The sequence below is a fragment of the Calidris pugnax genome, unplaced genomic scaffold, assembly GCF_001431845.1.
Source record: "Calidris pugnax isolate Ruff unplaced genomic scaffold, ASM143184v1 scaffold34, whole genome shotgun sequence".
Classification (NCBI taxonomy): Eukaryota; Metazoa; Chordata; class Aves; order Charadriiformes; family Scolopacidae; genus Calidris; species Calidris pugnax.
Window position 1 is genome coordinate 278,856 of NW_015090771.1, and position 25,707 is coordinate 304,562.

At 43.1% G+C, this 25,707-nt stretch overlaps 1 protein-coding gene across 1 annotated transcript in view; it reads left to right on the forward strand.

Annotated features, from left to right (window-relative positions):
- Positions 1-22,309, forward strand: part of BMPR1B (bone morphogenetic protein receptor type IB) — a 34,451-nt gene extending 12,142 nt beyond the window's left edge. The window contains exons 4-10 of the mRNA XM_014940435.1: positions 5,193-5,289; positions 6,102-6,240; positions 11,706-11,898; positions 12,332-12,629; positions 14,948-15,123; positions 16,520-16,650; positions 18,688-22,309. Of these exons, the coding sequence (XP_014795921.1) occupies positions 5,193-5,289; positions 6,102-6,240; positions 11,706-11,898; positions 12,332-12,629; positions 14,948-15,123; positions 16,520-16,650; positions 18,688-18,813 (1,160 nt within the window). The 3' untranslated portion in view covers positions 18,814-22,309. The remainder of the gene's footprint in view (positions 1-5,192; positions 5,290-6,101; positions 6,241-11,705; positions 11,899-12,331; positions 12,630-14,947; positions 15,124-16,519; positions 16,651-18,687) is intronic.
- Positions 22,310-25,707: the final 3,398 nt, after the last annotated feature.

Consider the following 25,707-nt stretch of genomic DNA (forward strand, 5'->3'; position numbering starts at 1 on the left):
TAGTTATTTGGCAATATTATCTGCTGCTTATGCAGAGAGCAATAAAACAAGCTTCTGGTAGTGGCAGCCGTTGTTTGGATTGATGTTGGTTTTACTCTGTGTGTATACGAGGTAAATAAAGCGTCACTTGGGCACCGTGGTGGCAGACCCATTAAATAGCAGAGAGAATATTTGTTGAAAGAAAAATTTCATAGGGTTGGAACAGGATTCTAGCTGCTCTGTGTTGCAAACTTGTCTATTTTAGCATGACAAACAAAAGGTGATGTATTCACTCAACATATTCTGAAGACTTTTGTTTGAAAACTCTCTCACACGATTGGTATCCTGCTAGTGTATTTTGGAAATACATTTCAGGAGCTGCTTCCTTAAATGTGGCTGGACAGGGCTGAAGTCAGCACCTTTATTAAATCCTGAAGTAAATATGTCATTCTTGGTGCCAAGCATATTCTAATTTGTCATTGCTGTATCCTAGAATGAAAGCTCAGAGAAAAGCCATGGTTTGAACTGTAGATCCTCACTGCAACCAGGTACAAATACTGTGTACAAATACACACTACTGCCAATGCCCAGTACTATGGCTGTGATTGTTGATTCTATTGGAAACACTTAGATCAGGCTGTGATTGACTGAGTACTGTTAGAATTGTATATCAAACTTAACGTAAACTCTAAGTACAAAAAAAAAAAAGGGAAGATGAACTTAAAAACAAGCTTCTAGGAACAACCTTCTGACCTCCAGGATTCCATGAAAAATATGTATGTTCCTCAGCATTTAAAAAACAAACAGAAATTTGGCTTCTGATGAACTTATGTCCGAGGTCACATCTCATGGGAAACGAGAGTCTAGGGAGAGCATCCAGCTGCAGGTCAGAGGTTGTTGAACTGCAAATTAACCTATGCACCAAGGTGACATCTACAAAGGCAACAGACTTGTGTTCTCAAAGTGCTTTTCCAGACCTGGTATGTGCTGGAGAGTGGATTTTACCTACCCCCCACCCCAAAAAGAAAGGAGGACCACAGACTGTGAAAGCAGGAGCTAGAGGAATTAATGCTGGGCATAGCAAGGCTTGTTAAGCAAGATGGAAGAAACAACAGTTAAGCTGAAGCTTTGAGCTCATCTGAGTACAGAACTAGCAGGATAAAATACCCCAGAGAAACCATAAAGTCCTTGTCCCATCTGTACATATGTCTTATTAAGGAAATGAGAATCATAATTGGGTCTGATACAACACCTCTGCTTTAAACAATAAAAGATATTCCTGGAAATCCCAGCGAAAGCGCAGGCTGAGACCAGTCAAAAGGAGAAATATGTCTTTACTGATTTAGAGCCTATATAAGCAGAAGTGGTGGTGCCACCGTGTCTGGCTCCCTGCCTGTAGAGCTAGTGATGAATGGGCAAGGGACTGATTGGAGGAATGATGGGGTTTGATGTGTGCACACAGTCTCCACGCCTCAGATTTCACTGCAGTTTTTACGCGGATAACCGTAACATTGTGAACTGGAAGGAACTGGGGAGGGAGGAGAACCTCCTCTCCCTTTGATATGCTGACTTCTCCCTTGAACCTGCTGGGTGGCATTTTCAGTGCACTCCCTAAGCACTGTCCCACGGATGGCAGAGTGAAGGGAACGAGTCGGGGAGGAGGGGGAAGCCTCAGGAAAATAACTGAGAGGCAGCTTGGTGTCACCAAAGACCCTTCTTTTGTCGCCATCTCTCCCTTTCTGCGTTGCTCACCGCTGTTTTTGTACAACATAAAACTGTTAACATGCTGTGTGCTGGGCTTTGCTGTCATCAGCCAGCCAAGGTATGTGAAGAAGCTTCCCAAACCTGCCGTGTGTTTGCTCTGAGCTCCCCGCACCATGCTCCTGGTGATCACTCACTGCTGCCTCCATGGAAGCTACTGCTTATTCTCATAACCCCACTGCTTGGCATGTTGTGGTTGCCAAGTAACATAACACTAAAAAGCACAGCGCTGGGCTTCTTAAAGGACAGAGTATCTCCATCACGCAAACTGGCACCGACCGGTATCCACCACAGTCTCCACTCCTGAGCCCATAAGCCAGTGATTAAGCTGAGCTGCCCCATCCCTCCACCTGGACAAGGAGGTGCCGAAAATGGTACAAGGAAAGGGAGGTGTGACCTGCTGTTCTCCGGGGAACAGCACTGGCTGCTGGAGGAGAGGGGAGTTGGTCTCCAGCAGGATCAGCCTGGCTGAGTTCAGCAGAACAGACAGACGTTGCTGGTGTAAGAATGGGGTAATGCTTTTAATCTTGTGTTGTCCTTCTGCCAGTGGGTTTATGAAGTCCTCAAGTGAGCGAGCAAATGAAATTCTGCCAAAATGCTTTGAAAACGCAGGAACTATTTGAAAGGTGAGACAATAGCTCACTTATCGTCAGTATGGCCTCTCATACGTGGCCAAATACATATAAAGACATATGGAAGTTATTCTCTTCTCCTGCGAGAGCCAGTTGCATGCCCATGCTGCGTGTAGCGAGCCACTTCTAAGCTATGTGAGCTGACTGTGGGGGCCATCACCTACTGCAAGAGCATAAGCATCACTGCTGCTGGAGTCCAAATTGACCTCTCTCGGCGTGGAGATCAAGACACCGTCCTTTATGTCTTGCATACTTTCCTTGCACGCACCTCACATAATTGCATTCAGGTACCAAAAAATTTGAAGCTGTTGGAGTCTGAAGTTTGTTTCAGAGCTACACAGCACTTCCAAAAGGCCTGCTGGCCTCTGGGAAAACCAAACTGCATTTATTTACTTTTCTGAATGGGGAAAGCCTATTAGAAACATTGAGCACAGGGTTTGGATCATTTAAACCCTAAAGATGATTGGAATTTGACTACAAGATTTCAGCACCTTTATCATCCTACTCCCAGATGCACATACTCGGAAACCCACAGGCAGCATGGACACTATGGGTGCTTTGTGAAGTCTGGTAGTGCAACACCTTTTGTCTGTGTGGCACAGACTTCCATGGCTTTAATCATAGAATCACAGAATGGTTAGACTTGGAAGGGACGCTAAAAATCATCTAGTCTAGTTCCCACCCCCCTGCCATGGGCAGGGACACCTCTCACCAGACCAGGTTGCTCAAAGCCCCATCCAGCCTGGCCTTAAATACTTCCAGGGAGGGTGGATCCACAACTTCCCTGGGGAACCTGTTCCAGTGTCTCACCACCCTCACAGGAAAGAACTTCTTTCTGGTATCTGATCTAAGTCTTCCCTCTTCCAATTTAAAACTGTTACCTCTTGTCCTGTCACTGCACTGCCTGACAAAAAGTGCCTCCCCATCTCTCCTGTAGCTCCCTTCAGGTATTGGAAGGCTGCTCTAAGGTCTCCCTGGAGCCTTCTCTTCTCCAGGCTGAACAACCCCAGCTCTCTCAGCCTCTCTTCATAGGAGAGGTGCTCCAGCCCTTAATGTCCAGCATGCACAAGTGTGACCAAGACCAGACTTGCTCCCTCTGCGTCTGGCATCACCCTTCTCCACGGCTAAACACTTAAGCCCAGCTTCCATCCTGGCTCATTCTGTGAGGTGGGAAAACCCTTGCTGTGGACAGACACCCAGGTTTCTCCCAAGCATAAAACCCCACTCTCTGGCCCTGTGTGCTGTTGATCCTCTCCTCAGCTGACGGGGCTGCCACATCTTAAACTGTTACAAGCCACGCATTTTAGAGGGAATGGCTGGCCAGTTCGGGCTGCTTACAAAGTCTGCATTCCCTGGTGGGCTCTCGGTTTCGGCTCACAGCCCGCTTGGAGTGGCAGGCCAGGTAGAAATCTGCTGTGGCAGGGAGAACGATGGGCTCCAGTGTTTTTCCTGATAGCCACCGTGTCAGTGTCCCCTTTCAAAGGCATCGGCTGTGTCTTGAATGTTTACGTTGTTAATGCTCCCGGAGCAGGTAATGGCAGGTTAAAACATGACCAGCGTGATCAAAAGGTGCCTTGGTAGGTAATCTCTGTTTGTAGTGGAAAGGGGAAGGAAAGAAATAGTTTGGGGGCAAAAACAGAAGGAGAAACTGGATCTTCTTATTCTAAAATAAAAGAGCCTGACAGAAAACCAAGAGTCCCGTAGGAATGTCCTGTCTCATTACCCTTGTAAATCTGAAACGTGATAGCGCCGTGCCAGGATGAGTCGATAGGGATGGATTTCTTGCATTTTACTACGTGTTGGGCATTAGCGTGAAAGATGCAAGAGAACACGAACTGGAAGAGCTTCAGAAAACATAGTTCTCATTTGCATTATACCAGATAGCAACTTTGGGAGGGCGGTGTGTCTCTGTAGGCTAATATACCATAATTTTGAGAGTCTGGGGAGCAGGGGAGGTTAAAGAAGAATAGTGCTAGGTTTCTTTGTTTTTCAGCAGAGGAGCAGGCACGAAGGTCAGACTTGCTTGCCTGAATTTAGAATGCAAATTTTGAGATTAATGGTGTATTTTAAAGGAGAGTATGAGTCTCCCATGCAAGGATTGAATTGTTTTAATAGTCCTCACATAACGGCATTTTCTACAAGTTATTTCACACATCTCATTTTCTAAGTGTTTATAGAATAGCTGCTGGAAGGATAGTTTTTGCCCACCAGCACAGGAAGGACCTCCTGGCACACAGGGCTGCTACAGATAGAATGGAGGAGGAAATTCCTGCTCAGGTGTTTAAAAAAAGGATCCAAGAGATGGATTATTCTGCAGTGATGGAAATACACTTTCAAGGTCTCTCGTGGCCTGCCTACTTGGGGATTGGATAATCCTCTGTGTCTTCCTTCCTAGGATAAATGCATTTATTCATTTTTTTATATTAACTGCTCGATAGGATGCTACTTAATGAGAGTGATTTAAGATAGAGGCAATAATTTTTGCACGTTCTGGCTGATCACTTCTGTTAAGACATAGAACTATGGGTCTTAATTGATTTTTCATTCAGAGCCAAAGAGGGAATTGCAAATCAGGACAATGTTTTGCGTGAGTGAGGGCTGAAAAATCAAATAGGCTTTTTGGGGGTGCCAGTTTTGCCCTGGTCAGTGAGGGTCAAAGAGGAAGAGCACACCTGGGAAATCCAGGGGTAACTCGCACAGGACTTCACTGCAAAAGAAAAGATCTTGTGGTCTCTTTACTTTTTTAAGGTATGTGTGTCTTTTGATACTTACTTTGTACCACCTCCCTTCCCAAATTTTTCACCTTCTTTTTAACTTCAGACTTTGCTGAAGGGAACATTCACCATAAGGCCCTGCTGATCTCAGTGACTGTTTGCAGTATACTTCTGGTGCTTATCATCATATTCTGCTATTTCAGGTAAATAAGGAGTATTTCCCAGCTTGTCAATATTCCTCCCAGCATTTATCTTTTTGTAGACTTAGGAATTTGAAAAAATTGAAGTGGACGTGAAGGAAAAGAAATGAGAAGCTGTTATTTTATGATGAAGAAAAATGTGTATTTTATTCATGCTAGTCACAGGTATACCTGTGTGGTGTATTTTATATATCATCTTTTGCCCAACATCCGAAAAAGCCATTCAGGTAGAAGCACAGATTATTCTTCACTGAGCCTAAGAAAGTCACAGGACAAATTTTATATGGGGGTAAATAGACCTGAGGCTTCTAAATGTGTTTATGTGGTGAAGAACTGCTCATAAAAAAAAAAAAAGAGGGGGACACAGGAATGTAAGTAAATATGTCTAGAATGTTATCATAATCGGCATATGTTATGTTTAAATAATTTGTCACATTTTTTAAGTAGTCTCAGATTCCATGACCTTACCTCCTCTGGCTCCTAAAAAATCCACTGCAGTCAGTAAAATAAAACTGGGTATTCACTTGGTCTGTGTTTTAAACATATTTAAGTTTCTGAAAGAAAAACATTTGGTTGCTTTGCAAACTTACACCAGATTGCACGGTCTTTGAGTTTTACACTTAGAGTTTTGATGCTGAAAACATTTGCTAAAAATAAAATAGAAAATTTTGGGCAGTGAGTCTGGCATATTCCTCAGGGAAGCAGGGGAAGCTGTGAGTCTATAAATGAAGCAAATGTGAAGGAGGATGTGCATTATTCATTGCACATGTGTTCATTGTATTCAAAGCTGATTTCACTTTCTTGTAAAACGGCAGATACAAACGCCAAGAGACGAGGCCCCGCTACAGCATCGGGCTGGAGCAGGATGAGACCTACATTCCCCCTGGAGAGTCCCTGAAGGATTTGATCGAGCAGTCCCAGAGCTCAGGGAGCGGCTCCGGGCTCCCTCTCCTGGTAAGGAACCAATATTATTTTTATGCAAGTTTTAAAGGCAAAAATGAATATAGAGAAGACAAAATGAAGCCCAAGTAATTATATTTATGTGTCCTTAGTTGTTGTTTCTAGGGTTTTTTCCCCAGAGACGACAAGGATTTAAGCTGGAGAACAGCTGCCTTAGAAGTGGGAGACATTTTTTCATGTAGACTAGACCCAGCTTTGGGTTTTTTTTACCTCACCTCATTTCTTATTTTTAGATTCCGTAGGGTAAGTACAGGCCAATAGAGCTCACAGAAATTCATCAGGATTTACGCCAATGTACAGGACAGCATCTGGCCTGCTGATCTTATTATCTTGCTTTTTATGTGCAACACACAATTGCATTTCAAACATTGACACATTGTCTTTATTTAAAGGGAACTGTAATTCATCAAACCTGGAACCTTTTTATGTGTAGACTTCACATTCTGAAGTGAAGCAAATTAGTTTCCCTTGTAGTGTGGCAATCTCAAAGGTTAAAGGCACAGGGATGGAGTTTGTGATTATTTCTGAAGCGACTCCAAGATGATTGAGCCCCCTGAGCTCACCTGCTGAAAAGGCAGGAGTTTTACCTTCCTTGGCAAAACAGTTGTGTTCACCAGGGGTTTTTGTTTCTGGGGGTCATCGTTGCTTTTTAGCACTGAAAAAAAAAAAAAAATAGTCAGGTTCCTAATTTAAAATATTGCCTCTGAGAAAATGAATTAGATTTCATTTTTCAGAGATGATAAGTCCCTGCTGTCTCCCAAACCTATTAGTTTGTAGTGATCCTATTACTGTAGATGTTGTCCAGTTTCCAGGTACTATGTACTATCTATCTGGGTTTTGCCCACACATCTTTTTTCTACACCCTAAAGAGGAAATAAAATGGGAAGTTTTATAATTCCTTAAAGTGAAGCAACAGGATGAGTGGTTGGCAAAAATCTGACTAAACTCAATTTGTTCTGGCAGGAGTAAGTGCTCAGAGTCCCATTTAAATAAAGTGCTGACTTTTTATAAAAAAAATCCAATTTTCTGACAATCAACATAACCATTGAGAAAAAAAACCAAGCTGCCAAGTGGGTGCTGTGACCGGTGCTGAGCACAGAAAACCCATGGTCATTTTTTTTCTGTTGAGAGAAACTCCATCATTTAGGTCTAGGCTTTAAGATAAAGTTCTGTTATATCTGTCAAAGGGAGGGATCGTGTTTACAATTTAAGACCATTCCTAATGATTGCTTCCAATTGATTTAATTGTGAGGGGTTATTGCTTTGTTTGCTTTGGTTTTTTTTGCATAACACCTGCCACATCAAGGTCTTGGTCTGTGCTTAGTGCTCCTACCTGTTACGGTGACAGAAATAATATTTAGAGCAAACACAAGGAGCTTCGTGTTTCTTCTGTGAGAGGATTTGATTCCAGCAGCCCACGTGGGTAGCAGGTGCCCTGGGGCATTTTGTAGCAGTGCATAGAATCATAGAATGGTTTGGGTTGGAAGGGACCTTAAAAGTCATCAAGTTCCAACCCCCCTCCTGCTAGAACAAGTTGCTCAAAGCCCCATCCAGCCTGGTCTTGAACACCTCCATCGATGGAGCGTCCACAGCTTCTATGGGCAACCTGTTCCAGTGTCTCACCACCCTCACAGTAAAAAATTTCTTTCTAATATCTAACCTAAATCTCCCCTCTTTCAGTTTAAAACAGTTACTCCTCATCCTATTGCTCCACTCCCTGATAAAGGGTCCATCCTATCTTTCCTGGCTCGATACTTCATGCCAAAATACCCTTGAGACAAAAAAGCTGGAGCAACACTGGTTGTGACTAAGCTTGTTCTTTATGCCTTCCTCTGTCCCAGTAAGCTGATTGAAGATAGGATGTACAGTCTTACTGGTGTCCCCAGGTCTACTCTTGTGGTGGACAGAAAAATTGACTTCAGCTAATTACCTGTTGTGATGGCTGAGATGGCATCCCAACTGGATTGTTGCTCTCAGAGCAGCACCGTTGCTCCAGGAAGCAGAAATTATCCTGTCTTCTGCCAGTCCTCCTCTCTCCTCTCTCAAGCCTGGAGACTTGGCAGTCATCAGACCAAGTGTTCTTCCTGAGGCTGCTCTTTCCCCCCCCATCTCTCTCTGCTTACGAAAATGCATACGCTTTTTTTCCCCAGCTCTTCCCTTTAAATAGTGATTTTCTGTGGAAGAGAAGAAAAATGAGAGCTATAATGAATCTTGCACTTGGTAATAGATGTTTACGGCATTTCCCAGACAGCTACAACTGCTACAGGCTCACTAGAAATGCACAGATTAATTCCTTTGGACCCACGTCTAAAACAAGTCTACAAAAAATGCCTGGCAATAATGCTCTAGACTTTATTGTGGAAGAGTTTGGTTTTAACTGTATTACTTCTTACGCAAAAAAAAACAAAACATCCGAAGTTATTATTTCAGGAAAGTAAACTACAAATTTATTACAAAATGTCACTTTATGCTAAACAGTAATGTTTTCCTTCTGTGCAGAACATTTATTCTAATGAGTACAAATACTATACAAAAACCAAGCATTGACCAAGATTTTATCGATACTTTGACATTCAGCAGGCACTCTTTCTTCTGACCTGTCCATACCTCTGACAGAAAACTGTACTGCAGGCCAGATCAAATTTTAAACCAAGAAAAAAAAATACATTAAGTTTTAAATAAAGGCTTTGAGCCAATAAACTGGGGTGCACAATCAAATCTGTGCAATCAGGGAGAAGCCCATTGGCCTTGACAGAGCAAGAGGTGTAGGCAAAGCTGTTGAATCCACATGCGAAATTGAGGAAGGAGATGAGATGCTGGGAACATTTTTTCCAGTGGTCTGTATGAAGAGGTTTGTGAATTACAGCTTGGTCTCTACCTTTTAATGTATTTTTTACCTAATTCCTCTTCCAGTGAATTTTGCTTTTCAAGGGACTGCATCCAAGCCATAGGGGATATGAAGTGCCCTGTTAGAAATACTGAATTTACAAAAGGTTGATTGTCTGAATTTTCATCTGCAGTAGCTGAACAGATTTAGCTGAACATCAGAAAAATAGAATGCAGAAAGTAGAAATAGTTGGTAATTGGATTTATTCCAGTCAGGGATAGGAAACAAAGGGACATGTAACCTTACCTGGCTGTTCATAGAGCTCAAGCAGCAAAATACACAGTTTTGAAAAGAATTGAAAAAAAAACCAAACCCCAGTCAGTGTAAATGATTCAAATGAGCACATCACTCAGCATGCTTATGAAATCAGTTTGTCCAACAATTTTGATTATCCGATTTGCTTTAGAAATTGTAATCATTTCAGGATTCAAGAAAGGGCTGAATTCCTTAAAATAAAATAAATTGTCCATAGGAAATCGTTTGGCCAGTTCTAGCAAGAGCAAACCAGGTTAAGGCCCTTCACATAGTATTCTGCCGCCTGAAAACCCATAACAGAAATGTGTTTTTCATTTTCTTAATGTAATTTAATAAGGAACTTTTCATCATTAAGTATTATAATTCCATGTACTTTATGATGCCATTACATATATTTACACAAATTAAGTTATTTGATATAACTGCATTATTGTTCAGGATGCATTTTTAAAATGGGCAAAATAGAAAGCAACAATGCTAGAATGACATTACAAAATGTTACAGCAAAATTCCAATGTAATATAACTATTGTTCAATCACCGTATGAGAGTATAAAAGAGAATAAATCAATTTTAAAAATTATGACTTATCTCTGATCTTGGCTTTTACTGATGTTCATCAAAAATAATGGCACTGAAGCCACCATCTTGGAAGTCTAATAATGCATTGCAGGGCTGAAAAAATGGGATTCTGTTTAAATGACTGGGACTTCTGAAATAGCTTTGCATAAATGCCACTTGCATATTTTTCTTCTTTAAATTGTCTAATATGAAAACAAATAATTTATTTACAAAAGAAATTATGATAGACCTTACCTAATAGGTTTTGAATTCTTCTTTGGACATACGTTCCTGCTGCAGTGGGGTTGTGGCAGTCCTCCTCCCCATTACCAAACTGGTAGGTTCCACTGGACCTCCCAGGGGTAGGAAAGGAAGAAAAAGATTTTAAAATCTAGTTTTGATCATTTCTGTAAGCCAAGATTGCAAAAATACTTGGAATTACGTGAAATGTGTATGATTCCATAGGGATTCAGACAGCACACACTTGCTGCAATACACTGCTTGAAATTTGTATATGGGTGGTGGCAAAACCCAGAGACCTGGAGTCTGTGCTTCTCCAGAGTTTGCCAAGTGCTTGGGCCAGATTAAAACCTCCTCTTATTGGAGGCTATAAAGTTATTCTCTTTCAAAATCTTGTAAAATCCTACCGAACCAAAAATCGTTAGCTGTGGGTTGAACTGGCAATGTGGAAGCATAATTACACTAGGATGGGCTGAGCCAGCCATCAACACCAGTGCGTTGTGTTGCAGCATCTACTTGAGTCTTATTTTGTGAACTTTTAGAAATATGTGATCTGCAGATGTGCTTCAATCCTATGAGAATATGTCAGTCTCCATTTGTCCAAGATATTTTGTAGTTGTAAGAGCTTGTTAAATGTAAAATCAGTCCATCTGCTTCGTGGGGTCTGCGGTCCTTATGAAGGGTATCTCTGCACGGCTGCCAACTGCATTGATCTTCTGCTACAGTGGCACAAGAGGTTTGACTTTGGCATCAGTTCCCAGTACAGCCACTGGCAAAGCTGGTACGAACACTAAGAAGGGCAGATTTGAAGCTGTGCTTCCATATCTTTGGAAGAGAATTTTTATTACTATGTAATGGTGATGTTTGTTAAAATTAAGGTAGGCATGCAGGTTCTAACTGGGTAAGTCTTGGTTGAGGTTCCTAACACCGAATTTTTATTTTGAAAGTATTAGGCATGGGATTTTCAAGGAAGGTGGTAGGAAACTGCTCTCAGTATTTTTGCTGGTTTTGGAGCGTTGAAATGCTTTTGGCTCTTGTAAACCCTAGCCTTGAGTCTCAACGGTGTTAAGACTCCTCGTTTTAATTAAAAATGTGTTACCTACCCCTTTGGAATTTGGTTTGGGTTGGAATGGACAGGAGTGTTTTCTGCCAAAGCTTTTCCAAAAATAATTAAAAAAATTCCACAATATGGCAACTTCCCACAGGAAAATAAAAATTTCAAGGTTAGTAGTCGAACGTTTCCTTCCCATGGACAGATGTACTTTCTTGAGAGGCCGCAGTGCCTTTTGGGAATGTATGGAAAGGCTTCTTCTCAGTGGCAGGAATGGCTCCCTCGTGCTTCATCCCGGGGGAAGTGGGGAGCATCCACGTTGAGGAGCTTTGCTGACATCCACGTCGCAATGGCTGCGGGTTCCTGTTTTCACTGGGCTTGCTGCGAAGGAGACGCAGAAGGAGGGAGGTGGATGCAGCAGGTTTCTGCAGAGCAAGTCCTAACTGCTCATCTCTGCTTGTCACAGGTTCAAAGGACCATCGCAAAACAGATTCAGATGGTAAAGCAGATCGGAAAAGGTCGCTATGGAGAAGTCTGGATGGGAAAGTGGCGTGGTGAAAAGGTAGCCGTGAAAGTGTTTTTTACCACAGAGGAGGCCAGCTGGTTCAGAGAAACAGAAATCTACCAGACTGTCCTGATGAGGCATGAAAATATTCTCGGTGAGTGAAATTAAAGAGAATTATTTGATAGTGTAAGGTTTCTTAAGCTTAATAATTTTTCATTTGCTGTTGCTTGATGCCCTTTCCTATGTGCTTTGTTACCTGCTGTGCTCTGCAATTGGCGACCCAGCACTTTTCAAAAGGAAGATATTTCAAGGATTACTGAAACACAGATAAAAGTTAAAAAATAATAGGTTTTGGAGGCTGTTACTCCAAACACCACATGTCTGTTTCTGTCACCTGTATTTCTGTGTCTGGGCTTTCTGAAAAGATGTTGAAGGCTAGAGTTGAGGCATAGTTGCATGGAAGTAAGATGAAAGAAATTAAATACATGATTAAAATAAAACTATTACAGTGGCTGACAGTCCAGAGTTCTGAGCAGTCAAAAAAAAAGCCTTGAGAAGTATTAATTTAAAAATCCTTTTTTTTGCAGGATTCATCGCCGCAGACATTAAAGGTACAGGATCTTGGACCCAGCTGTATCTCATCACCGACTATCATGAGAATGGCTCGCTTTATGATTATCTAAAATCTACTACCTTGGACACAAAAGCCATGCTAAAGCTGGCTTACTCCTCTGTTAGTGGCTTGTGCCACCTGCACACGGAGATCTTCAGTACTCAGGGCAAACCCGCTATTGCCCACCGTGACCTGAAAAGTAAGAATATCCTGGTGAAAAAGAATGGCACCTGTTGTATAGCAGATTTGGGTTTGGCTGTAAAATTTATCAGGTGAGTAGAAGTAAGGAGCACAAAGGAGAGTTGGTGAATTAGATGCAAACACTGATTTAGTTGTTGATTGAGTGATGTGTAAGCAGCTGCTGTGTAGGTGCATACCTTTTGGGTTATGCTCATCACTAGGTGAGGTGAGGCTGCCTACGTAGGTGAGGATGTCACATAAACACATGATGCATGTCTATGAACACTTAACTTTGTAATTATTCAGCACAGCAATTGCATTTGCATAAAGGTTCACTTTTCATCACTTCATCCTCAATAGCAACCTGAATATTGCTACCACATAAAAGGACATAGCACTGACAGGTTGAAGTCACATCAGTAAACTTGTCACTGAAGCTTTCAGCTTGTCTGATCCCAAGATAATTCACTCACAACTTATATAGAATAATACAAATCATTTGCACAAGTTACTGGTTGGGATTTATTGGAAAGTCCCCCATTTGGCTGCCTTGTGTTTCATTTCCTACAAATCAAATTGCCGAGGTACAGATTTGATTTTTGAAATGGCTTTTAAATTTGATTTTTAAAAAGTGGTTGTGTGTTTAAACAACTTGGAAAGAGCAGACAAGTAGGACTTCGGCACTCCTGGGATTCGTAAAGGAGTCGTTGCTGTCTGACAGCTCTCTTCTGAAGGAGCTCGAGCTCTCAGCACTGGTCCTGGTGGTGGTGACGAGTGGTACCAAGTCTCTGATTTTTCTGCACACAGAAGTGTGGCTGCAGACCGAAGGTTTCAGTTTCAGAGGTCAGCTTTGAAGCCATGGGTTCCCTGAAGTGTCAAAAAAAATTCTAAGAATTCTGTACAAATCTTGAACTGAAATTATTCAGAGTGTAAGGAAAGGCAGTTTTTATGTGCTCTTCTCGCCATTCACTTACCAGGTTTTTTGGTGAGGCTTTTCCTTTATGAACCTGACCTTTCTTTAGCAGATGAGAAAGGGGTATTTTTACTTTGAAGAACAGGGGCCTAAAAAACGACAGCTTGGACATACACTATTTGCTGTAAAAGTTTCAGGGAAGAAATTCACCCTCTGCAGGTGTACCTTGCCTGACAAGCACAGAACAGCACACTGCTTAGGTACGAACCGAGAAGAACTAGGAACTCCCAAGTGGTGCTGTAAAAGAAGGTGTAATATGTATTTGTCACAGTCCAAATGGAATTTACATTACATACTTGGCTTGTTTTCATACTGAATCTTTCCTTAGACAGCATTGCTCAGGCAATGACCAGGAGCAGAAAAAAGTAGTTGAAAGGGGGGTGCTCTGCTGAAGCTTATCAGTTTGGTAAAGTTCTCTGCATTTCTCATTTTATTCGAAGTATCGCAAGACAGAGCAGGTCACTAGATTTATGTTACATTCTTGGAGGTATACGGAAATGCCACCAGCATATGTATGATTTAATGACTGTTTGTACCTCAGGCTTAGCTCTTTTTGTCATTTTCCTAACTGTAGGTAAAGAAAATTGCTGTTGGTGAAGAAAATTACAGAAGTTGTTGTATAAATATTCTATGAGATTTTGTTGCGTTCATCACATTTAAAATGTTTACCTTTTGAAGATGGGGAAAGGGAAACAGAACTTTCTAAGCAAACCACAATATATGCCATATATTAAACTTCTTAAAAACATTAAAACAGATACAGCTGAATTTGAGTTTATAAGAAAAAAAAGAAATCCAGTCACATAATTGATGGGAATTTGCTTCCTGTTAGACACACGTTGTCTCTTCTGGTCCATGTGTGAGGCGTGACACATTTGATTAGATTTTTTTACACGTTTACATCTGTGCGTTTACACGTCTTGATGTGTGAAGGTTGGGAGAGATCAAACTATAACGCATGCACAAAAAATAGACTTGTCTTCCTTGCAGATGTGATTTGCTACAGCTAAGTGATACTGCCCCAGCTATTTAGTGTCCTCCATTAATTGCTAAGACTAAAGCATTAGGTGGTGGAGTATGTTAAGAAAACAGCATTTAATGAAGATTTGATTGTTATCATCAGCATTAGAGCTCAGGCTAATGCTAATGAAATCTCACAAATGTTACAGCATCCCTGTCGAGTCTTATCTCCGCTGTGGTTCTGCATTTGAATGCTTAACATAGCCTCAGGCGGGTCAGCCTTTTAAGGAGGGTTGCCTTCCCACTAAGAGGCTTTCCTTGTAAGAATTGTTCCATTAAGATTGTGCGTTACTTTTGACCTTGCTTGAGAGTGGATGTGGTGTGAATTTACTGTTTCTCCCATCTAAATTGCTTTCTTTTCAAGCCACTTTGTTGTATGTTTGATGCCTTTTTTCCCCCCTTTTCTTTTTCTTCCAGTGACACAAACGAGGTAGACATACCTCCAAATACCCGTGTAGGAACAAAACGCTATATGCCTCCTGAGGTGCTGGACGAAAGCTTGAATAGAAATCACTTTCAGTCGTACATCATGGCTGATATGTACAGTTTTGGACTCATCCTTTGGGAGATAGCAAGGAGATGTGTTTCAGGAGGTAAAGAGCTGGGAGATCATTTTTAATTGTGTCTGTGAACCCAATTTATAACCCAAATCTTCCATTACATCCTTTTCCCTGGAAAATAGTTTTTACAGTAATACACAAATGTGACTAAACCGTACAGGTAACTCCCTTAACATCCATTCTCTTGTTGGAACTTATTTTAAAGCATCGGTCAGTGCTATTTTAACAGCAAAGATTTAGACTGTATTTTAATGGATTGTTTGGAGGCAGAGGATGCCTGCACTGAAGGAGGCGTATGGAACTCATCTGGGGGCCTTTTCCAATGGCAACACATTTTTGTCTGGGGGTATTCAGCTAATTTAGGAGAAAAAAAAATAGTTATACTTTTTTTTTGCTAGAGTTAAGTAGAAGGAGAGGGACAAATAATTTGGGGGTAGGCTGTGCCACTATTTAAAATAAAGAATCTATTTACAAGACAAGTAGAAAAAACCTAGAGGGAAATGGCTCTTATTACATGATTGCCATGCTGGTGATGTGCCTCATTTCCTTCTGGTATCAGGCATTCAAGCATGAGGACAGCAAAGATAAAGCAGTGCAGCCAGCTGCAGACTCAGGGTGCAGGCCCGTCCTTGAATGCGTCCATGTGTGCTACCTGAACGTAGAGCTCAGTGTAGTACAAAAATGATCAGTGTTATTACCTCTGTTTTGCCACTGAGGAAAGTTAAATGCAGAGAAATGGCTTGGCAGCAGTTACGTGCCAGATTGGTGGCAAGTAAGAGTAGAGCATGTCTCTCTTGGGTCTGTGTTACCTTCACTGGACTTTATGGGGCTGTAAAGCCTGCAGTGTTGTGCTGAATGCTCACTCCACGCTTGCCCTGGAGGAGCTGAATTTCACAGATGAGCAACGTGATCCCTGTGTTTACAAACTGGTTAAAGTGCATTGCAATGATGTGATGTAAAATCTGTAATATTGTTGTCATCATTGCTGTGCACAAAGAACGGTAGCTTGCCGTGCTCTGACAAGGCACAGAGATGCCCTTTAGTCTGTACCAGGTCCACTGAAAAGAAGGAGACTCAATTCAAGGTTGGTTCTTTGCCAAAATGCTCTGATACAGGCCCTGTGCTATGCCCCGTGCATAGCCCTTTCTGTGATAACTTACTGGAGACTGCTGGGTTGGACGTCAGTGGTAGAAAGCATCTCACTTGGCAGGTAACTACGCTTTTGGATTAAAATACCTGGCCAGCCTTTACTTGGCCATGGTTACATTGGAACTTGACTGTGGAATAAACTTCTAGGGCAGGGAAGTAATTTTAAGGAGAAGTACTTCTAATTGTTAAACAGTATGGTCAATCTGTTGTAAAATGGGAGGGGAAGAAGGTAGTGGAAGGTATCTTCTGCAAGTAATGGGCAACTTATTGCTTCTTTCAGGAATAGTTGAGGAATACCAACTTCCATACCACGACCTCGTGCCCAGCGACCCCTCGTACGAGGACATGCGGGAGATTGTGTGCATCAAGAGGCTACGCCCTTCCTTTCCCAACAGATGGAGCAGCGATGAGGTATCGTCCCTCTTAAAATGCAGCCTGTGTTTTTAATCAGAGCGAGCGAGTTTTTAATCAGAGCAAGGCTGACCCGATTCTGTATCGTTTTGAGTGAGGAGGAGCTTTACCTCTGGCACTGGCACCAGTCGTGGTGTAACAGGGCTTGGGAAGGAAGGTAGCCTTCTTGAATAGCCCCCCAAAAAGGTGTTCAGAATCCCGGGGCCCATAGCCTACGATATTTGCAAGCAGGTTTATTGTATGCTGTCTACCAGATCCCACAGCGACAGGCTGTACTTGGACCTTCTTAGCTTCTCTGATTTCCTCTTGCACTCATTTTGCTTTCTGTTCCTGGCATTAATAGCATTAAATCAGTGGCTAACCAGAATTTTTGAAAGATAAATTATTTCATAGCGTAAAGTGCAGCGGCAGCATACTTGGTGTACTGGCAGCTACTTCAGCGTGTAGTGTGGGCTGTAATTCCAAACTTTTTCCTTTTTTTTTTTTTTTAAAGAAGGAATTATCTCGTCTCTTGGAAATGAAATGAGCATACAGCTTCTCTTTGTTCTCAGGTGTGCAGGCTTGGAAACACGATTTTACTGTGGTTTTATGGTAACATGAGCACAAGATTTTAAGTTTCTCTCTTAGGGTATTGATATGCAATAGTATTGACCGGAGTCCCTGGGCTGCACCAAGGAGCACCAACTGTTCACCCCTTTACATCTTACAGAAAACAGTGCTCATGTACCTCTTCACCTTTTGGCAGAGAGGGCTGCAGATGTTGCCTTTCAGAGGAGTTGTAGGATCCACAAAGTGCTTTCCAGAATAAAAGGAGGAGGTGGGAGAAGAGATCTGAACTGAATCCCCCTGCTGAGAATCTGTAACGGAGCAAAGTTGTGCTTGTGGGATCAGAGACAAACAGTTGAGGTACCACAGGCAAACCTGCCCACTGCTCTCAAGATGCTGTGGAGGAGGGGTCATTAATCATGTTAATTAGTACAGTTTAATGCTGTAAAGTTTTCTCCAGTTGCAGAAGACAGCTGCCATTTGGGAATAGCAGTGTGTAGATGAATATTCTGTAGGTAGATGAAAGATTTAGGTGGCGTGAGATGGCAATTTGGGAATGCGAGGGAAAAATAAAACAGCCTCCCTGGGAGGCTGGAGGACTTGTGCAACAGCCAGTGTGGGAAGATCTATCACCCGTCCCATCCTCTCCCTCGCCAAAATGCCTTTGTAAAAAATCTACATTAATCTGAAATACATTAGGCCGGTCTGGGTGGTGTTTATGGTTAATGCCTTTCAAGGTCTGCACGGCTTCTGGGCCAGGAGCCTCAGGAAGAGGGAAGAGCAGGCTGGATGAGATGGAAAACTTTTCTTATTGTAGCAAGCAAACCTTTGGGCAGCATAAGTCCATGGGCTGATGGGGTCACCACCTGGCTGCGGTGGCTTACGTGGTGCTTTATGTTTGGAAGAAGGCGGTAGGTGCAGAGCAGGGACGTATGCTCCTTTCCCAGGATGGAGCAGGCAACGTGGAGATGCTGTCAGGCAGAGAGCTGTTGCTGGGAGCTGGAGGAGAGCCTGGCTGTGTTTTGGAAGCAAGGAGGGGATGGAGCAGGAGAGGGCAGAGCAGAGCCAGGTGCTTGCAGGGGACAAGCTGGGCAGGAGCTGTGGGTGGCCGTAGCCCCAGGGACCGCTCGCTGGGTGAGGAACATGGATTCCACGGGATTTGTGGAAAGGGCTGGCTGTACAGAGCCACACTTGTGCGGGTCAGGCTGCATGGGGCTGGGGAAGGGAAAATAAGTGGGTTTTTAGAGTGGACAGCCACCTCTAGACTATAGCTTGTCATAAATTATAAGAGTAATTGCCAAGTTTGGTAAACTCTCTTTAACATACAGAAAACAAAAGCTCTTGAAAAGCAATACCAGCCAGTGCGTTGTCTTTTTTTTTTTTTTTTTTTGGCTGCCCTTAGAAAGAGCCTTTTCCCTTCAGCTTTTCGGTGTTGTCTCCTCTTCCACTGACCCAGGTGGGGCTTTCTCTCCTGTTTGTTTCTCTCCGCAGTGCCTACGGCAGATGGGGAAGCTGATGATGGAGTGCTGGGCTCACAACCCAGCCTCTCGGCTCACAGCCCTGCGGGTCAAGAAGACACTTGCCAAAATGTCAGAGTCGCAGGACATTAAGCTCTGACGTGGCCAGAGGCAGCTCTGGTGAAGGCCCATGGAAACGGACTTTCTCGTGCAGGCAGAGGTCCTGGAGAGGTATTCACAGTCTTTGCTAATAAATACCTTGAATGCAGTCGTGCTTAAGAGCACCCGTAAGTTTGTTTTGACACCTTTTGAGGAGACCATCCTTTGCAAAAGTCAGTTGAATTTTGACATACAAGATTGGAAGAGGCTTTTCTGCCCTTGTTTACACGGGGAAATACAGTTTTCGTAACTGGTTTAAGATTATGCATGTTGCTTTCCATGAAAGCCACTTATTATTTTATTATTATTATTGTTATTATTATTATTTTGATTGTTTAAAAAGATACTGCTTTAAATTTTATGAAAATAAAACTTTTGGTTAGAAGTAAAAAAGATGTATATTGTTACATTAAAAAAAAATTGGAGGAAACTGTTCTGAAAATTAAAGCAAAGCGACTTTTTCATTTACAAAGAGACTATTGCACTCCAGCATTTAAAAAAACAGGAGAGTGGGTCTGTGCAGCTGAGGAGCTCTAATGGAAGCCGTCTTAGAAGCTGCTTACCTGGAGAAATTACTTTCGGTAGCTCTGCATGTGCAAGCGGTTCTTACAGTATAGAGACGGAGCCTGATGACGTCCCTGCCACCCTTAGCACAGGTATTTGGGGTCCTGTGGGGGTCCTGTCCCAGGGGAGGTTGTGCTTTCTTTAAGATAATCAGGAGCCTTATGAATATGCTTCAGTGTCACTTGTTTTGAAGGAGCAATTAATGTTTCCAGGAAATCTGATGGGTATGATGGTACCAGGACGATAAACAAATCCCCCTTTTCTCAGCTTTTTTTTTCTTTCTTTCTTTCTTTCCCCACACTGCAAAATAAAGCTTTTTGTGTGTGAGTGGAAATGAAGTACACATTTGGATCCGCTGGTGAATTTGAAACTGCTGTGACCTACATACACAACCACTGTGAAAAAAAAAATATTATCAATTTACTCTTTCATCTACGTAAAAGTGAGGTATCCACCTACAACCACAGTTGGAAAAAAAAATAATAATCTGTGTTCTCTTCCTTAAGGGAATGTGAAAAACCTCAAAGATTCTCATTTTTGGGGTGGCAGTCATTGTTCTTGAAGGAGACACGGTGCCTCGTGGCCGCAGTAGGAAGCCGAGAGGGAAGGAGCGTGGAACTTGGGTGGGTGATGAGAGCTGGGCACCCATGGCAGTGACAGGTTCTGCTGCCACGGTGGGGCTGTGTAGCATCGTGATTTCCAGCAAGAAAGACTTTCAGGGGAGAAGAGGGATGGGAAACCTACCATCTTCCCCTGTTCCTCCTTCCTGGGGCTGCAGCAGTTGCTGCAATGTTAACACTCCAGAAGGGAAACGAGGTGAAGTATTCCCCGTGAAGTGTTTTCTTTGGAAAGGTCTCTGTTCCTCATGGGGTTATCCAAGCTGAGCTGTATGGGAGTTACCATTTTACTCTTCTTTACCCTTCTTTTATTTTATTTTCTAATTTTATTTTATTTTTTTGCCTGCCTGTGTCCTGTTTCATTTAGATAGCGTTCAGCTTAATTTTGAAATAAGTCCTTACAAATGTGCTTTGATTATGCTAAGCCTATTTCATAACTGAAATAATTGCCGTGCTGGAATTAGCCTCAGCATTTCTGTAATGCTTCTTTTTTTCCTTTTTGGACAAAACTGATTTATTTGTGGTAGGTAGATATATAATTGGGGTTTAGCTTCACAGCTCCCTGAAGGTGATTCTAGTTGAAAAAAATTACCATTTTATACTTTCATGCTAACAGAGAAAAACGTGCAGGTTCCAGAGAACCAGCAAGACCTCCGTGATTATAGGTGTTAAAAAGTTTAATCAGAGGATTTTCGTTAATTAGAGTGTTTTTTCCGCAGTGCAATTTCCCTGCCTGTAACCAAAAGTAACTGAGCAATACAAAAAAGAAAATCTCTGGGATTTAATAGGATGCTGAACCCTGGCCCCAAGAGGGACGATGCTGATTTCCCCTGTCCTTAATAAGCAGTGCATTGTGTGGCTGGGAGCGGAGTTGGCTCCTCTCCTCGGCTGCCTTGGCTTGAAGCTTTGTGACCCAAAATGAGCAGAACAGCCCAGCCTCTCTTCACCTTCTATCTTAGTGAACGGGGCCCTGGGGTTTCTACTCTCACTCCTTCACTCTACTTTCTATTTTCACACCTTTGTGCCCTTTCGTAAGAAACAGCACAGCCCTGAGGAACTGGGGTTCCTTGGCTCCACCAAAGCAGGTGGGACTGGTGGCTTTGGCAATCCCACCTCCGAGCCCACTGCCTGCAGCTCCCAGGTGAGTGGTGGCACAGCAGGGATGCCTTTTCCCTGCCCTGTTTAGGTGTATTCTAAGTCTGCTTTCCTAAAAGAGGTTTGGGGTTTTTTAACTATTATCATGACTCTCCCCAGGAATGTTTCAGAGGGTGCTTTGGCAGCTGGTGGTCTGAGGCACATGATGCCCCCCAGCACCTGCCATCAGCATGTCCCGAGAGAAAGGGCCAGTTGCTGGTTTTCTGAACAAGTCTTACTTTTCTTCGGTCCGAAAGAAAGGGAGCTGAGATACTGGTTGATAGGTTACATAAAGTGTATATGTTAAATGTTCAAGTTTATGTGTTTATATATATATAAATAAATATATATATATTCAGTTAGGAGTCTGGGATAACTCCAGTATGTGGATTAAGAGTAAACTATTACGGATGATAAAGCACTAAATAAAACATAATATTTATTTATGAAAATGCATAAATGACAAATCACTGCAACGGTGCTATATAGGAAAATAAATAAATATATATATATATATGAGGAGACACACCTCTGAGAAAGCAAAGGGTTTGCAGTTGTGTAACTAGTGCCTGCCCATTTTCTTTCAAGACTTGAAAAGCCAAATTTTGCCCTCAAATCTCCTACCCACTGCAAGGAATGCTATTGTAAAGGGATATTCCTAAGGCCAGAGAACAGCCTTAGGAAGTCTTGGAAGTTGTTTGTTCTAGCACTGTGACATTCCCGCTAACACCGGCATGGCTGACTTTATGCAGCACTCAACATGTCATTAGTGTGGTTTCAGCATGTACAGTGACATTTATTTTGCCAGGTGTGGCCTTTTAACGTCACTTCCAGATTTTGGTAGTTGCCCAGTGTTGATTAGGGTGTGGAAGTCGGTGGTGGAGATAATTGTGGCTTCAGTGCCCACAGGTGTGGAGATCCAGTTTTCAAATGTAAATCCCTGAAGGAGGTTTAGTTTAGTACTCATTGGCATAGATGAGATGGCATAGGTAAGTAGGAGGAAGAGGAAAAAAAAATATCAAAAAATTAAGAGAGATGCCATCTAGCAACTGCTATCCTTTCTTTAGCACAAAGTTATTTCTATTAAAGAAAAGGTTGACAATGTAAAGACTAAGAAACAAATTTGTGTTCTTTTTTGAGAACCAGTGCCTTATTAAACCTGTAAATACTGTAATTAGAAAACCTGGGGAACAAACTGTTACATTGTATTTGTTCAAATTGTATATGGTTGTTTTAACATTCCCCCAAATAAAATTGTTTCCATCTCTCCATGGAAGAGATTGCTTTTACTTCTATTTACTTTTCATGTGCTTGAAAAGCACTACCTTGGGCTTCATTTCACTGGCTAGATGATTTTGACCATGCCTCATTTTTGTTATTTGTTTTTAATAAGATTTTTCCTCTCAGTAAACAAGTAAACAGTAAGACGTTGCATATGTTTCCGCTGGCATAAAAAAGCATCACCCCTTTCACAACTCAGTGAAGAGAGAAATAGTAATTAAAATAGTGTTATCACTAATAGAGCAGTCACCCGCATTTTGTCGCTGATTATGTAAATCTATACATAACGTTTTTGTGAGCACCCCCACCCTTTCCCTTTCTTTCCCCCATATATTTATGAATTGCAACTATTATATTTACTAGCACAGGAGGTAATCTGCGCTGACTGAAGCTAGATTTTCCTGTAAAAAAAAAAAGTTGTGACCTATGTACAGGGCATCAGCTGAGATGTGGCGTTGCTTAGTGCTGGGAGACATCAGAGTGATGTGTCTCGATGTACACAGAAGTATTTATATGTATTTGTATTTATGGCCTGAGCTGGCTTCTCATTCCACAGGGCTGTGTTTCAGCAGGCAGCACTCAGCTTGGCGTTTCCCCGTGTGTAATTAGCTTGCCAGTTATTTTCAGGGAAGTGTGTAAACACCATTTTTCCCTTCAGCCACGTCTTGCCAAGGACTAACACCGTCCCTGCAGCCCTCCTGCTTTGCTCCAGGCCATCTGTGATCAGTGATGGAGCGTTCTGGTTACTCTCCAGCAGCGTTTCCACAGTCCCTTTGGCCAGGCCATGTCTAGGCAAGAGAGCCCTGTGCTTGCTGCATGTTGTCCCTGCCTTGTCACTGTGTTTTGGGGCTGTTTCTGCTCCCCTTGGCTGCATGGTGATGAAGGTCATCTGATGCTCCAGCGCAGCCCATCTGGGCTGCACCTTCTTCAGCACGCTGCTGAGGTAGGTGTTTCTGCAGCTGACCTCTCTTCCTCCCTTCATGTTTGCTTTCCCCCCAGACTTCCTAGGTATGGCTTTTTGGGGCAGTCCTAGGCTCTGATCTAATTTTTTTTCCTCTCCACCTTGCTAGGTGCATGGCTACTGTTTAGCCTTGGGCTTAGCTACCTGTATCTTCTGCAGCTGCAGGCAACGTTGGGACTGTTTGGCTTCCGTTCAAGGTTGGCCGAGTCATGTCCTCACGCCCCCTGCCAAAACTGGAGCTCTGCTTCCTCGTGTTACACACCAAACCAAGCTTTTCACCACCTGGAGAGTTCCAGTCCCACCTTCAAATGCAGGAACACCGGAGCAGATACTTCCAGGAGTCTCAGGAAGAATAGGTGAGGTACCTGAAGGAAAAGTCCCTGAAGATAAGGAGGGAACTGCTTGGCCAATGCCAAGAGTTCAGGCTGTGGGGTGTCAGAAACCAAAGGAAACTTGAGTCTGGCAATACATGTAGACAGGGTGGGAATGGTGGGATGGACAGGGACAGAAAGGAGTTTGTCTCCTGTGAAAGCTAAGTGTGCAAAGGGAAAGGCAGACGAGACACCAGGAAATCTAAAAGCAGTGACTTTGTGTGGGCATCTTAATTTTGCAGAAACCAGCCCTGCCTGCAGCTCAGCTCTTTTTAGCTGCGGGACTGCATGGTGGCCAGAGTTACTGTTGAATAAGCTATGCCTTCTGTCCCGCCCACACCCCTGTTTTAGCAGTGAAGCCAGGGAGATGGAGGAACCTGGTGGTAGTGAGACACTTCATTAAGGAGCTGCAGTGCCCCATGCTCAGGGAGAACAGCCTGAGCAATTGTCTTCTGCCCACCGTGTGGCTTGTATGAAAAAATGGGTGGAAAATAAAGCCACCTTGCACTTTGGGAAAAGCTTGCTGTAATTCAGGCATACAGGGGATGGGTTGTTTTTTTGGGGGGCTGCGGGGTCTCACGTACCTGGCAAATGCACTTGTGAAGTTCTTTGGATTTTGGGCTGTGTGCTGTTTGGCTTCGTATGCTGTTGGAGTGCTTCAACTTTGACTGAAGCAACAAAGATGATTACGGGATTGGAGCATCTCCCTTATGAGGAAAGGCTGAGAGAGCTGGGGCTCTTCAGCCAGGAGAAGGCTGAGGGGAGACCTTATTAATGCTTGTAAGTATTTAAAGGGTGAGTTAAAGAAGGATGGAGCCGGACTCTTTTCAGTGGTTCCCAGTGACGAGGGGCAACGAGCACAAGCTGGAACATGGGAAGTTGAGGGTGATAGAGCCCTGAACAGGCTGCCCAGGGAGGGTGTGGAGTCCCCTTCTCTGGAGATCTTCAAGCCCCACCTGGATGCCGTCCTGAGTGATGTGCTCTGGGCAACCCTGCTTTGGCAGGGGAGTTGGACTAGATGATCTCTAGAAGGTCCCTTCCAACTCCAACAATACTGTGATTCTGTGACTTAACCTTGACTTGCCCCTTTCAGGAAAGCAGGAGCGAGCACATCGTGTGGCTGTGCTGGCAGGCTGCAGGTCTGGCCTATGAGATGGTAAGGGCTGAGTGTCCCTCTGCGTGGCACGATGGGATGGTGTCCCCAGCAGCACGCAGGCCCCCGTATCGCCTCCATCACAGGCAGGTATTGCTGGACAAAATCCCCTAGCCCAGGTAGAGTTGAGTTTGCCTCCCAGGGCCTTGCAACAAGCCCAGCGGGCAGCTCCCCACTCCAAGTGGCTGGATGTAGGGATGGGAGCTGAGCTCAGCAGCTGAAGATGCACTGTCTTACCTGTTGCTTAAACCCGTTGTTTACCCAGAAAAAAGTGTCTGGGGCGAATCCTCTGGTGGCTGTCGGGGTAAAACCCCACAGGGAGGAGCAAGGATTTATGAAATGCAGTGAAAGAGCCTGCAGGGGCATGTGGATGTCATGAATGGTGTCTTCTGAGGGAGACTGCATCACAAGGAGTTCTTGTGCGCGGAAACGTGTCTTTTGAGCACATGGGTTTTGTTAGTGGTTTTTTGTTTGTTTGTTTTTTAAAAAGAAACTAAATGAAAGGCTCCTCTTTCCTCTCAGGCTTCCAGGAACTAAACAATTGAACACAAGGTAGTGGTGTATTTTATTTTTTCCAGTTGCTTATAAATATAATTTATTACCTGTTTAAAAATTCTTTCTTACACTTTGTACATGTCAGGCTGACAGAATAAATGCAGGCATTTACAAACAGAGGGAAGGAGAAAAAGGGAGGGGGGTAAGAGGCACACTCAGAACTAGTAAACCACACCTCCACTGTACAGCAATACAAATAATGCAATGGCTAGCACTTCTCTGGAGTGAGTCAGTCTTTAGAAAAGGAATTGCATAGAAG